We start from the raw sequence: 15,145 nt of genomic DNA, 5'->3' as shown, positions 1-15,145 counted from the left end.
TGATTCAAGTCAGTGCAGAGATGTATGGATGCAGTCCTCCAAGCTCATGATGGGAGTCACAATATTCATTCTGTTTCCACTGCAGCATGACTTTATATTCTGTACTGGACATTATTCAGTGACAAGAATTTTGTCTAAGCAAAGTCAGACCTTACTGTCCTAATGAAATAATTAAAAATCAAGACATGATCAGATTTTATTTTGGTGAAATAAGTGTAATCTAGAGGCATTTGCCTTTCATATAAGCCACCTCAGATACCAAATAATCAAGATGATATATTTACTAATTTTTTTATGGAGAAATTAACATGAATACGGAGGCTGTCACTCACTAACAATTTCGTGAACATCAATTTCTTATGTTCAACTGAAGAGATAAGTGACAAGCTGTGCTAAAATAACCAAGTAAATAATGACAAAGCACTGCGTTAACTGTCTCTTTAAATGAAGAACGCTAAGCCCCGCCCACCTCTACATTCCGTTTTATGCTAATATCTGCTAAATAAACTGCGAAACAGATCCAACCGTCTTTTTAGGACAACAAACTTGACATAAAAAGTATAAATTTAAGTATACAGGAAGATAATAGATGTAAGTCGTTCGTCTGATGTAATAATGGGATGTTTACTTCAGGTAAATCTCACCTGTTCGGAGGAGTTTGGGAATGTTTCTCAAAGATGTGATGGAGTGGCTTCGTGTTCGTTCACCTGTGGAAAATTACTTCATCGTCAAAACTAAAACTCTGACAGACAGACAGACAGACAGAACTGTGTACTGTTTATAACATTTGAGTTTGTAGACATGCTGACGCTGTTGACTTTGATTTGTGTTTTGTTCTTCATTACAGGTAAGTGAAAATCAAATCTCACCATTTCTGTCGACAAATGCGGTACAAAAACGTAAAAGTAATACACGTGTAATCTATATTTATGTAAGTATTTCTAAGGGAAACATTATTGTCTTAAATTGTTCGATAATATTATATTAACAATATTCGATATTAATAATATTCGATAATATAATAATATAGGCCGATATATACAGGTATAAGTGAAATACAATAAACCTGTAATTATTTGTCTACATATATAATATGGGTCGATATATGACATAATGATTTACATAATACATTCAACTAAAATGTGTCCTATCAAATTTCGCCAGGTATATTTAGAGAGAAAAAAGTATTATTATTATTATATATTATTATATTTAATAATGTCATTGACTTTAATTTAAGATGTAGAAACAGCTTACAAAATTTGTTTACACTTTATTTTAGTGTAACTCTGTTATAGTGTGACTTTATTTTACTACTAACTAATAGTAATGTTAATTAATTACATGTACTTGCTGTACTGGCTCAGGATTGGTTACGTCTAGGGTTAGTTGCATGTAATTATGCATAATTAATTGTAATTACTATAGTAAGTAGATGGAATGTGTAACAAGAACACCTTAAAATAAAGTGTTTTTCCTTATTTTTTATTTTATTATATATGTATTATATTTAATAAAATATATATATATTTATATTTTATTATAGATTTATTATTTTCTTTATTTATTTATTATTTGAGTACTAGTTTCCAACATTTTCTTTTTGAAAAAACACACACACACACACACACATATTTCATATTAAAATATTTAAATGTAATTGTATGTGTATTTATGTCATCCTGCAATCGTTAATCATTCTGTTTACTGTAAACAATGTGTTGCTAATTGATTGAATCAAATTAATTTCAATTTACATCCATTAAACTGACTTAAAGCTACAAGTTAAAATTTATATAACTTGAAAAACAAAGTTAAAAGCTGATTAACGTAATTAAAGTAACATAAAAACATACGATTGTGAGTTTTTGATTTCATAATGTTTAATGAAGAAGCGTGCTATCTGTTTCAAATGGCCAAAACAGTACAGTACAGTACATTATAATATAGTCAGGAGCAGATTTTAGTGATTTAGGGGCTCTAAGCAATTCGAGCCACTGGACTTGGAAGTCCTACAGTAATAGGCACACTTCGTATTTGTATTTATTTATTTATTTAGCTGTCTTTTTCTTATATCACATAGTCTTGCTTTCTACATTTTTATCTGAACACAATCTCTACATTTTAAAAGATTTGTTTGCTTAAAATGAATTCACAACTTAAAATAATGAACAAACTATTTGGTTTAACAAAATGTTCGTCTGATTTGACAGCTGGACTGATTCATGATTGGGGTTGGGGGGACACATTTGCACAATTCAGTTTTGAAATACAAAAAAAATTGTATTTGTTAGACCTGTATCCTACAAAATAAGATAGAAAATGATGTTAAATGTAAATTATAGACTTTTATTGTGGGTCTCCTTCCTGGGGCCCTAAGTGGCCGCTTACCTTTCTATGATTAAATCCATCTCGCGAATATAGTATATTATAAATATTATCTACAACCACTCACAAAGCTAAAATAAGTGTTAAAATATAAGTAAATATAAGGAGAAATATAAATATATATAGGGGGCGACACGGTGGCTCAGTCACCTCACATCAAGAAGGTTGCTGGTTCAAGCCCCGGCTGGACAGTTGGTATTTATTTATGGAGTTCGCATGTTCTTCCCGTGTTCGCGTGGGTTTCCTCTGGGTGCTCCGGTTTTCCCCACAGTCCAAAGACATGCGCTATAGGGGAATTTAATTAAATTGGCTGTAGTGTATAAGTGTGAATGACTTGAGTTTTGACTGAAAATATTATCAGCGATCGCCAACAGCCAATGAGAGAGCGGCATTCACTTGTGTGTGAATCCTGGCCAGCAGGCCAGCAGGAGGCTGGGGAGAAGTTAAAAGCGCTCTTTTTAGGTTTATTTGGACCTACGAAATGGAGGAAAAACTAGTCGAGGTTTGACAGGACTCAGCAGCAACCGTTTCTGTTTGACGTTTCATACAGAAAGAAATTAGTTTATTATCAACGTTGAGGAGAAATGGCTAATTCCCTTTAAACCCAGGTGAGCAAATATGTAAATTTTCTACCCCATTAAAGGCTTTTTTCTCATTATGTAGTTGATAACAAAAGATATACGACGTGTTTTGGCTGTGAGACGTAGTTTGGACGAAGTTGTCGGCAATTCTTCCTATAGTAAAGTCATGCAATGTGAAAGTCCCTGTCGCCGATCCATCTTGCAGTGTAAACAAACACTGTAAAAAAAAAAAGTTGAGTAAACTTAAAATAATTAGGCAACCTATCACACATAGCTTTTTGAGTTAACTCAACAAACAGGGTTTGAAGACCAGTGAACTCAAAATATTTTGTTGAATTCTTTAGTTCTCTGAACAAAAAGTATCATGTTCACCCAACAAGATATTTTTGTTTGCTGAACAAAAAATATCATGTTCAACCAACAGGATATTTTTGTTTGCTGAACAAAAAATATCATGTTCATTCAACAAGACATTTTTGTTTGCTAAACAAAAAATATCATGTTAACCCAACAAGACATTTTTGTTTGCTGAACAAAAAATATCATGTTCAACCAACAGGATATTTTTGTTTGCTTAACAAAAAATATCATGTTCAACCAACAGGATATTTTTGTTTGCTGAACAAAAAATATCATGTTCAACCAACAGGATATTTTTGTTTGCTGAACAAATATTATCATGTTTACTCAACAAGATCTTTTGTTTGCTGAACAAAAATTTTCACGTTTATTCAACAAGATCTTTTGTTTACTGAACAAAAATGATTATGTTTACCCAACAAGATTTTTTTTGTTTACTGAACAAAATAAAACAAACTGATTCATTATGCATTTACTATTAATTTTTAGGATTCAAATTAAATACACAAGAATAGTCAATTCACTTTTTTTATTTTTAACTGTGTTCAAATCACAATCCAAAACATTTGCATACAAAATCAGCATTTGACATTAGCCGTGTTCAGCATTGGGCTAGTTTGTACACAACTAGTACTGAATGTTTCCAGATTTGAAAAGATTGTACACTGCCTCAACATAAAATAACTGGCAACCTTACTAAAACCAAGCTATTAGTGTGTCTAAACACTCAAACCAGGTGAATATACAATCATCTAATCAGAGTAAACCCTGCACTCCATTCATACAGTCTTTAAAGTGTACTGCACTTTTGTCAACAAAGTACATAAAGTCCAAAAACAGACCTCAAAACATTGAAACAGTGGCACATTAGGAAGTGGTCACGGGTCAGTTGCCGTTACTGTGTGGAGTTTGAATGTTCTCCCTGCGTTCACGTGGGTTTCCTTTGGGTTCTCCGGTTTCCCCCACAGTCCAAAGACGTGTGGCACAGGTGAATTGGGTAGGCTAAAATTGTCCGTAGTGTATGTGTGAATGAGTGTGTATGGATGTTTTCCAGAGATGGGTTGCAGCCGGAAGGGCATACGCTGCGTAAAACAAGTTCATTGCGCTGTGGCGACCCCAGATTAATAAAGGGACTAAGCCGAAAAGAAAATGAATGAATGAATGAACTGAACTCTCGCAGATCATGTGCCACCAACCTCCATAAAACATGCTGAATCACTTAAAAAGTATATTTGAGTTCTTTTGGGTGTTCCATATTCAGTCTATACAAGAGGCTGAACAAGTAAGCGAAGGCTGCAGGCAGATGTGTGATATCCTGAAGTACTATGGCCTCCTCCAAGATTTTAGCGAGGTTCATCACATATTGCAGGGATGCAGAAGTGCCATTATCATCTTCCACCACAGTGAAGATTCCAATCCTTTAATCTCTGGTGCTGTGGTCTTCAGGGTCCGTGTCCTTATAGGAGATTAAGTAATGGGAAAATTAATTGATGTGTAATATTAATTACTACTTATTAATGTTATTACTATTATGCAAAGAAAATAAAAACATGTAATACTTTCGTACTGTACATACAAACAGTAACACTTTGAATAGTCTATAATATATAATAATTGAACAATATATTGACAACTTTTTAATATTTAGCAATTTTTTAAACTTTTATTTTACATAAAATTGCAAAGATTTACTTTTATTTGATACAGTTTCAATTGTGAAAGTTGTTTATTGTCCTGTTTAGAATATAACTGAGCCTTTAATTGTCATTCATAAGGGATTTATAAAGCATAAATAGTCCTCACTTTAGATTAGGTCACAACTGGATGAAGTTAAGCTCATAAAGCATATACTAACATACAAAGTAACTATTATTACATACCTTAATATTAGGATATTTAAATGTTAATTTGAATAGTTTATTAATCGTGTACTTAAGCATTCTGAATGATCTTAAAAACACCAACTATTCTTAAATAACTGGTTTGTAAATAATGCAATACTTAAATTAGTAATACAAATGAATCATTAAAGTTAAAAAAAATACAATCATTGAGCACTTCATGTAGAGTTATGCTTAACAGAAAATAAATTAACTATTCGCTAATACTAAATAAATTATTTATAGCGTGCAGCTATTAAAAGTGTTACCAAGCAGACTAATAAATGTAGAATAGGGTATGAAAATGGGTAACTTACCAGACATATCTTGAGAAAGCAAGCAGAATTTTTACGAAGAAAAATTGGCAATCCCTCAAGAGCTGCTCTTTCTCGATCAGTGACAATATCAGTGACCTAAAGGAAAGTCATTTACAAAGGGTGTTTTACAATCTTATTGTTTTGTAAGTAAAAATGTACTTAGTACATTTAAATGAGCATAGTATTTTATTCATGCTGTTGAAAAAACACATGGCTTTATTTTTAAAAAAGAATTTTGTGGTTTCCATACAATGGAATTTGATAATGGTTGTGTTGGCAAATTTAGAAAAATGTTTAGTTTCATGTGACAATTACTTTGAGTTAAAAACTACAGCTATTATTTTCTATTTTCCTCTTTGAATGTATTCATTTGAAATGGTCACTCAAAACAAGTGAAACATCTGTTATTTATCTTACTTCCATCTCACAATCAAAACACAACTTGACACAATTAAAATTAATGCAAAAGGGCTGGACAATTAAATTGTTGCAATTACGTTTTATTAGACTGTATTACCTGAGCATGAAATTCTTGACAGGACAAAATATGTTGCACATGTTAAAAACATCAGACGGGTGTATAAGAAAAAAAAAAATCTTAATGAGTACCTGCTCATCCATCTTGTTTAAAGTTGTATCCATCTCTGGACCCATTGAATCCCTTCTTTTCTGTAGAGTTTCAGGAGAGGTGCTGTATATTTATCAAGTCACTCGATTAACTGTCTCAGGAGATCTACATTACAGATCTGAGAAAACTCTGTGCAGATCTACAATATACAAAAAAAACATACATATTAATTTTTACACATAATATATATATATATATGTAAATGTAAATATTTAAATGTTCAAATGCTGAATACAGATGTATTTTGAATTACCTATAATAATAATGTTGTTTGTTATTTTTAGCATTATCATTACTACCTTGAATGAAACCAAAGCAATTGCAATATAGTGACTTACCTCTTCCTTAAAGTCCAGGTTATCTCTCTCTAATTTCTTCCTGGCTAAATCTCAACAACTTCTTTTGGGCAAAGAGAAAAGGTTTCTTGCATCTGCTGGTGAATGACCGTCAAATTTCACTGATGATAACAAGTCTCACCTCCTCAAGGAAATCTTGCATTGAATTATGTCATTGTCAATATTTCAGTCCTTTTGAGCAAAAAGAAAGAAAAATATATATTTAGCCCTTTATATTTTTTATGTAAATAAAAGCTAGCTGACTGTTAAAGCAAGTTGGTCTGAATATGATAGACATTTAGTCGAGCTAACAAATCAAGCAATTAATTACATGAAAATCACACGATTTTCACACAAATTACACAGTTAAACACGTCACCGTTTGTTCCACTGGCTCTGGTTCGAAGGGAAAAAAGGTTATGATGTGCGCAATGCTGACAGCAATCTAGATAAACAGGACATAATGTTATATTTGACTTGGATACCTGATCTGGTATGTTATATGATACTCATTGTATTAATCGTGAGTTATTAAAGCAAATGACTCGATTGAAATCGCTATTTGTTTCAAATACATTCACTCTAAACTTTTATTGATGTAAATAGCCAAAACCAAGTGCACGAAACAAGTAACTCACGGCTAAATTATAACAAATAGTTCCGTATTAGGATACACGCGCACATCAAAGCCAACATATCAAATAATATAACGTTAGATGACAACAAAAAAAGACATACATACCTATGATTTAGCAGAAACGTCGTTGGCCTGCTCTTAACTAGGGATGGCTGACGTGAAACTGATGTTTTGACACAGTGTCGAGATCCCGAAGCGCAAGTGTTTCGAATCACTGCACCGAAGCATGATCCGAAGCTCCCAAGTCACGTGACTAAAGTGTTTCGAAACACCTAGTCACGTGACTAAAGCGATTCAAAGCATCGATCAGCTTAGAAACGTTTCGAGACCTGGTGAATCCTAATTTGACTGCCAAGGTCTCCAAATTATCTCTGTCTCAAATGGCTTAGAGCACTGTGGGTTTACTTATTAATTCTATGCTTAGCATGATGTTTTGGGTTCGAATCCCGACTTCGAAATCATGGTTTTATGTATTTTAATCATGTTTCTGTTTTGTGTAGCCTAAATAGGATACAGCTACAGTTACGCCATCAATTTAGCATCATTTTTGTAACACTGTAAAACAATAATAAATATTTTTACAGTATGGTTGGGTTTAGGGTTTGGGTAGATATTAATAAAATACAATAAATGGGAAATTTAATGAATAATATAAATAATTCTTGATAACTTCAGGCCACCGTTTTTGATCTAGCAACAACCCTGTTTTAAGACAAAAACAAGACATATTTATTCACAAATTGTTTATTCGGATATCAGACCAATGTTGAAACAAAACGATACAAGAGCAAAGCATTACCAACTGGTATTAAAGCATTTTAAAACAACTGCTACTGACTGGCTTCGAAACCTACTACTCCTGTATGGATGTCTGACACCTTAACCACTGTACTATGTTACTTGAAGGATTCCACTTTCACAAAGTGGGGTTTAATCCCTCAATTTGTTCAATCGTTCTTTGCTGAAGCTGTTTCAGTGCAATATATATAAAAAATGACCACTAAATGTCACTGTAGAGTGAGGTTTCGAAACGTTTCGAAGCTTCGACACATTTGCTTCGACTGTTTTAGTGTTTCACGAAGCCTCGCTTTGCCCACCACTACTCTTAACCGCTCTATCACGGTCTCTCACATCATTAATACACTGGTAAAATAGATCGGGCAGTCAGATGGGTAGCACATCGCACAAAAACATGTATACAATTATATACAATCGATTATGAAAACGATTGACACGTAGCTCCGCAGAAAGAAAGATGGTTCGTTTTGTCGCGCGCACGTGACAGGTACCCCCTGCAGTGAGCTATGGAAGTAAATTGCGCATGCGCCAGAAGCTTATAAGGCGCATGCGCCAACAAGAAGGGCACGCATCAACGCAAAACTAAGAATTTTGTATTAGTTCAACGAAATATTTTAAGTTTTTCACATTGAAGCACCATATTTGTTGAACAAACTAACTATTATATGTCAGCATTTCAAATGAAAATATTTAAATTCAGTTAACTTATTAATCTTTGTTCAGAGGACTTTTTGAAAGTTGGCGTTTTTACAGTGAAGCAGCGACAAAACTCTAGCCCAGATAGCAATGTGAAAACATCTGTGACATGATTACTTTGAAAATCATGCAGTCTGAACTCGGCATATGGATCACAAAAATGGCAAAATGAAAACTTGAAATTAGTCTTGAGGTGCAAACAGAAATAAAATAGAAATTGACAGCAACCTTGCTGAAAGAAGAAAAAAAAATAAACCAAATCAAAGGATAAGTTAATTTTTGTGATGTGACGTTGTGCGCAGAGGCTTCGAAGCATGTATCAAAAAAACGATACATCTCGCAGTGAAGCAGTGTATAGGAGCTTGATTCGTTTTGCCATCATCACGTGATCAGTGACGTCCGAAGCTTCGTTTTCGCCTATACCTATGTGACTGCTTCAAATTTTGATTCAAAGGTTTAAACACCCTCATGGGTTAGTAAAGTGTATAGCGAGAGATTAGGCGTCGATTACATACATTTCTACTGTTTCAAAGCACTGCACCTGTCTCACACACCATTATTTAACTAAAATACAATACTAATTTATAGTAAAAAGGTTTTGAACCATACTTAAGTGTATTAGCGTATTTTTTTACAACTATCTTTAAAGAAAACCACTGCATATCGTAGTATAGTGTTTAACAGAGACCAGCTGGCGAGTACCGCCTAAACACATCACTCACATAGCCTCCTCCTAGAGCAGGGGTTCTCAACTGGTTTGGCCATGGGACCCACATTTTTACATGGTCATCAAGCCGCGAGAATTTTTTGGAACTATAATACAATTTTAGGAATTATACTTAATTTGTATTTATTTGTTGACATAAACAAGTAGTGACAGATAAATCATAAGAAATTCACCAAGACTTATAAATAAACAATATTTTATTGCTGTCATTTAACAAAATGGATCAAATTATAGAAATATTACAAAGTAAAAACAACAAATACTGTTAAGTTTAAACTGTTAAAAATACACGTTTTCTGGTTTCTAAATGTTGTTTTAATTTAGGTAAATTAGCTTAATTTAATAAAGGTTTCATGCTCTCTTATGAGAGCACCTCACTACATATGACACTGAGGCTTTAAGTCTTTTTTGTCGTCAATATATATATCCATACTTTATATATTTGGGGTCCTACTTGCGCTTGACATATTTGTTGCAATAATTAAATGATATTTCACATGTCAAACGGTAGGGTTGTTTCGCACGCATTTCAAAATAAAAGTCCGGTATAAGCAAAATAAGTAAAAAATGTAACTTTTGTTGTTGTTGTTTTTAAACACACTCCGCGTCCCACTGAAAACGTTCCCGCGACCCACCAGTTGAGAATCACTGTCCTAGAGCATTCACCTCCCATGCAGGAATTGCTGGTTCGATCCCCGCTTGGAACAGGACTAGTTGTAATATGATAAACTTTTGAATACCTTGGATGTTACGACAGTCATCGGTGGTGTAATGTAATATATCATGTGTGTAGGCCCACACGGAATCTGCGGACGCAGAATTCCGCAGATTTTCCGCAGAATTCCGCAGATTTCTGGAGATTTTTAGCCCATTATTAATTCTATTTATTTACTTGAGTAAATGTGTAAATATGAATTTATTCAGTTTTTATTCAGTAATTTATTTCTTTTTATTTAATATATTAAGGTTTTAGTTATGATACACCGCTGGATACTCCCAAAATAATTCCGCAGAAATCCACAGATTTTTACCAAAATTCTCCACAGAAATAGCAAAAAACGTCCGCAGAATCCGTCTGGCCCTGCTTATGTGTAAAAACTACAGTAATTGAGTAATTTGTTTATATTGCTGTTGTTGTATTACTACATGAATGAGTTGGTCAGTTGTGAACATTTGACATTATGGCAACACAATGCTTTCCCACACTTTAACCAGAAGAGGTCCTCATCGAGCTCTGATTTAGAAAGCTTCGAGTAACGAAATTTTTTCCGATACAATTGGGTCGAGCGCTTCACTGGTTCAAAAAGCTTTATTTCACCATCACTAATTATTTCAAGATAAAGATCAAAAAGACTTATACTAGACTAGGACTAGAAAAAAGAAACAAAACTAGACTATATGAAAAAACCTCTATCAACCTCTAGATAGTATGACGAACCAGCAAGGACAAGTAGAAAATGAACTCAATATAAAGGGAGTAGAGAGCTCGAGGAACAGGTGAACATAATTAGACAAACAAGGACTAAACAAGGGCGCGAGGCATAGGAAAACAAGGAGGCAGGACAAGGGGAGCACATGGCCAACACAACAAAAGAGACAACCATGTGCTTATAAACAAAACAAACAAAGAGACATTAAACACAGACAGGAGTGACAGGGCTATAAGGGCTGGATCCTGACAGGAACTAAACCGAAAGAAAATGAATGAATGAAATATATAGAGAAATACTGTAAAATATTAATAGTTAAAATAAATATGGAAGTTATTTCCCCCATGTTTACAGGTCATCTGTGTTTTCTGACCCTTTCACCTATGGGTCGAGTATCAATTCAAGCACTTGTGGGCACAAATGTGACTCTTGCTGTGTCCCACGCTGGTGCGTCTCAGCCGGAGGTGATGTGGTTTTTGGGAAAACTTCTGGTTGCTAAATGGACCGTTGGTGAAAGTTCACTTCCAGATGCTGCTTCAGGTGTTTTAAAAGCAGAACAGGATGGATCTCTCACCTTCAGAAATGTGTCGATGATTTATAACGGCACATATACTGTTGAAATGAATAAAATCGGGGAGGCAAAGGTCAGCGCTACATTTGACCTCTTTATTTATGGTGAGTATGGGGAATATTGATGGTTGTAATTAGCAATAGACAACAATTTTGGTTAATTAATGATGATATTTAACTTTTTTGATAGTAAATATGGGGCGACATGGTGCCTCAGTTGTTAGCACTGTCGCTTAACATCAAGATGGTTGGTTCAAGTCTCGGCTGGGTCAGTTGGCATTTCTGTGTGGAGTTTGCATGTTCTCCTTGTGTTGGCGTGGGTTTACTCCGGGTGCTTCGGTTTCCCCCACAGTCCAAAGACATGCACTAGGTGGATTGAATAAACTAAATTGGCCGATTGGCTGGATTAGTTGGCGGTTCATTCCGCTGTGGTGACTCCTGATTAATAAAGGGACTAAGCCGAAGGAAAATAAATGAATAATTGTAAATATTTTACTTAGCCAAATATTAAACCCAGTACTGAATTGGTTTTCAATTTATGGCTGTACTTTCAGTAGATTTGTTTTATTTTAGCTGGATTGATTTTATTTTAATGTATTTTTTTGTGAATTGAGTAAATATTGTGCTAAATTTAAAAAATACTTTCAAACCAACTTTTTTATTTTACTGTATGTGCTATAATTAAATTAAATTAAATATTATCCTCCAATTTGAGCAATTAACAAAACCTAGTATTGCATTGTATTGTACTGGTTTGAAAATATAGTTTAGTTTTCTAGTACAGTTTTCAATATACAGTCTATATATATATATATATATATATATATATATATATATATATATATATATATATATATATATATATATATATATATACAGTTAATAACAGTTAACACATTTTTATATATTTTAATTATATTTATTTGATTTTTACTTAGATATTTTTGATTTTCGTGTATTTATTGGTAAATATTTTGCAAAAAAAAGTGTCAATTTAATTTTCAACCAGTAAATTATTACATTTGATGTTATTTAATTTAATTTAATTTTAGCTTTATTTCATTTTTATTTATATAGTGGGTAAGTATTCTGCAAAAAAGTGTTTATAAAATGTATTAATTAAGTTTTAAAACAAGGAATGATTTTTTTATATAAAATAACATTTTATTTTAATAGGATTTATTTTATTTGAATTTATTTGTTGTTTAAATATTCTTAAACCATTTAATTAAAAACAAAAATCTCAATAATTAAAAACTTAATTTAAAACATTTTAAAAAATAATTACATTTAATGTTATTTCATTTTATTTTAATAAGTTCTATTTTATTATTTATTTATTGAGTAAATATTCTGCAAAATAATGAATTTTTGTATATTTACAATGTAATTTAATATTTGTAATTTTATAATGAATTATTTTATATATATAATAACATTTTATTTTATATTAATATGATTTATTTTTTTTCATTTATTTATTGGGTAAATGTTCTGAAAAAAAAATAGCTTAAATCAATAAAAAAAAACAATTAATATTTTTGTATAAAAACATTTTATTTTATTATGATTTTTATTTATTTATGGGGTAAATATTAATTTAAAACTATTTAATTTTTCAACCAATAAGTTTTTTTTAAATAAAACTTTATTAAATTATTTTTACTTTATTTTAATATGACTACACTTTTTTTATAAGAAATTATTTTATTTACATTTATTTAGTGGGTAAATATTCTGCAAAAAAGTGTTAATTCAAATTTCTTAATTAAATTTTTAATATAACGTAATATTTTATTTTTATAGGATTTATTTCATTTAAATGTATTTATTGGGTAAATATTTAACAAAAAAGTGTTTAATTAAAACAATTTAATTCTCATTTTTTATATAAAAAATTAAATTATTATGTTCCACTATGTGTGATATATGTAGCTAAAATAGTTATTTTGTGTGCAATTATGTGTCTAATTGTTTATTGATGTATTTAAAAAAATAAATAAATAAATATTAGTTAAAATCATACATCCATTGGAAAATTAAGCTAATTGTGAAGTGATTGTTTACAGAGCTATCACTTTACAGTCATTAGGCACTAATTTAGCTGTTTACTAATTATTTTGTGACATGCTTATGAGCATTTATTGACTGTATTTGACTTCAGTAATAGTAAAATGTGATTGACCATGCACTGTTATGAATCTCATATCTTTTACTTCTCTTTCTCAATAGATCTCATCATGAATGTCTCCCTTCACACTGACTCAGACGACGCCATTGAGGGTGAAGTGAAGTTCAGTTTATATTACAGCACAATTCAAGGAGAGGCCAAAGAAGTCCAGTGGCTTTTTAATGGGCTCCAGATAAAAGATGGATCTCATTATTCCATCAGCGGGAAGAGACTGACGATAAAGCAGCCCAGCAGGAACGATACGGGCCGATACACTGTATTATTAACCAACCCGTTCAGCTCTGAGGATCATCACAGAAACATCACCGTTCTGTGTGAGTATTTATGTCAGTGTTTATGACCACTGTGTTTATTTAAAGGAACAGATCCTTGTTATCATGATTATTTAAAATGATTATCAGCAGAGGAGTGGCGCAGTGGGTGTCACTGTTGCCTCACAGCAAGAAGGTCTCTTGTTCGAGCCTCGGCTGGTTCAGTTGGCATTTCTGTGTGAAGTTTGTATGTTCTTCCCGTGTTGGTGCCCTGGGTCTTCCCCGAGGCCTCCCAGTGGGACATGCCTGAAACACCCCCCTAGGTAGGCATCCAGGAAGCCACCTCAGCTGACTTCTCTTGATGTGGAGGAGCAGCGGATCTACTCCGAGCTCCTCCCGGGTGTCAGAGCTCCTCACTCTATCTATAAGGGTGTGCCCTGCCAACCTGTGAAGGAAACTTATTTCGGCTGCTTATATCCGAGATCTTGTCCTGTCGAGCATGACCCAAAGCTCATGTCCATAGGTGAGAGTAGGAACTTAGATTGACCGTTAAATCGAGAGCTTTGCCTTTCAGCTCAGCTCCAACCTGGAGATGGGAAACCACCTTTTTCCGGTGGAGCACCATTGCCTCAGACTTGTAGGTGCTGATTCTCATCCCAGCTGCGTCACACTCGGCAGCAAACCACCCCAGTGCACTCTGAAGGTCCATGTTCGATGAAGCCAACAGAACAACATCGTCTGCGAATAACAGAGATGAAATCCTATCGTCCCCCTCCAGCCAAAGGCTGCACTTTGAAATTTTGTCCATAAAAATTATGAACAGAATTGGTGATAAAGGGCAGCCCTGCTGGAGTCCAACATGCACTGGAAACAAGTCTGACTTATTGTCGGCAATGCGAACCAGACTCCTACTCTGTTCATACAGTGACAGCCCTTAACAGAGCGCCGCTGACCCCATACTCCCACAGCACCCTCCACAGAATGCCATGAGGGACACGGTTGAATGCCTTCTCCAAGTCCACAATACACATGTGGACTGGTTGGGCAGACCACTATGAACCCTCGAGCACCCTGGTGAGGGTATAGAGCTGATCCAGTGTAGAACGGCCTGAACAAAAAAACACATTGTTCCTCCTGGTTCCTAGGTTCAACCAATCCAGGAGGAATTATAATTTGAAGAGATGTAAATTAATTGGTAATTGTAAATTAAATATTTAGAATTGCGAGATGTAAATTAAAGAATTTTGACATGTAAAGTCAAAATTGCAAAATGTAAATTTTGAATTCTGGGATGTAATATGACTTAACATTAACTCAAGATTTGCGAAATGTAAATACATAATTTTAAGATTTTAA

General features: G+C 33.4%; 1 protein-coding gene and 1 long non-coding RNA gene across 13 annotated transcripts in view; one reads left to right on the top strand and one right to left on the bottom strand.

Moving 5' to 3' along the window:
• The first annotated feature begins 372 nt into the window (after positions 1 to 372).
• vsig10l (V-set and immunoglobulin domain containing 10 like) overlaps positions 373 to 15,145 on the top strand; it is a 31,330-nt gene continuing 16,557 nt past the window's right edge. For 3 of the 12 annotated variants that reach the window (XR_012392567.1, XR_012392571.1, XM_009292690.3), the window contains exons 1-2: positions 7,889 to 11,452; positions 13,580 to 13,852. Coding sequence is in view for 4 of the 12 variants with exons in the window: in XM_009292690.3 (XP_009290965.1) it covers positions 11,056 to 11,452; positions 13,580 to 13,852 (670 nt within the window). In the remaining 8 variants the exon portion in view is untranslated. Of the gene's footprint in view, positions 848 to 7,888; positions 11,453 to 13,579; positions 13,853 to 15,145 lie in introns of those variants that run through there. The other 9 variants (XM_073926770.1, XR_012392569.1, XM_068214261.2 and 6 more) reach the window with 9 other exon arrangements.
• Positions 3,844 to 7,331, bottom strand: LOC137487988 (uncharacterized). Its single transcript, XR_011006860.2, has 5 exons — positions 7,232 to 7,331; positions 6,493 to 6,681; positions 6,136 to 6,293; positions 5,527 to 5,622; positions 3,844 to 4,785 (listed from the first exon to the last, which is right to left on the bottom strand). It is a non-coding gene; the product is annotated as an uncharacterized lncRNA (long non-coding RNA).

This window comes from Danio rerio, chromosome 16 (genome assembly GCF_049306965.1).
Source record: "Danio rerio strain Tuebingen ecotype United States chromosome 16, GRCz12tu, whole genome shotgun sequence".
NCBI classification, from domain to species: Eukaryota; Metazoa; Chordata; class Actinopteri; order Cypriniformes; family Danionidae; genus Danio; species Danio rerio.
Note: the sequence above shows the minus strand (reverse complement) of the source record. Positions and strands in the feature narration are given on the sequence as shown.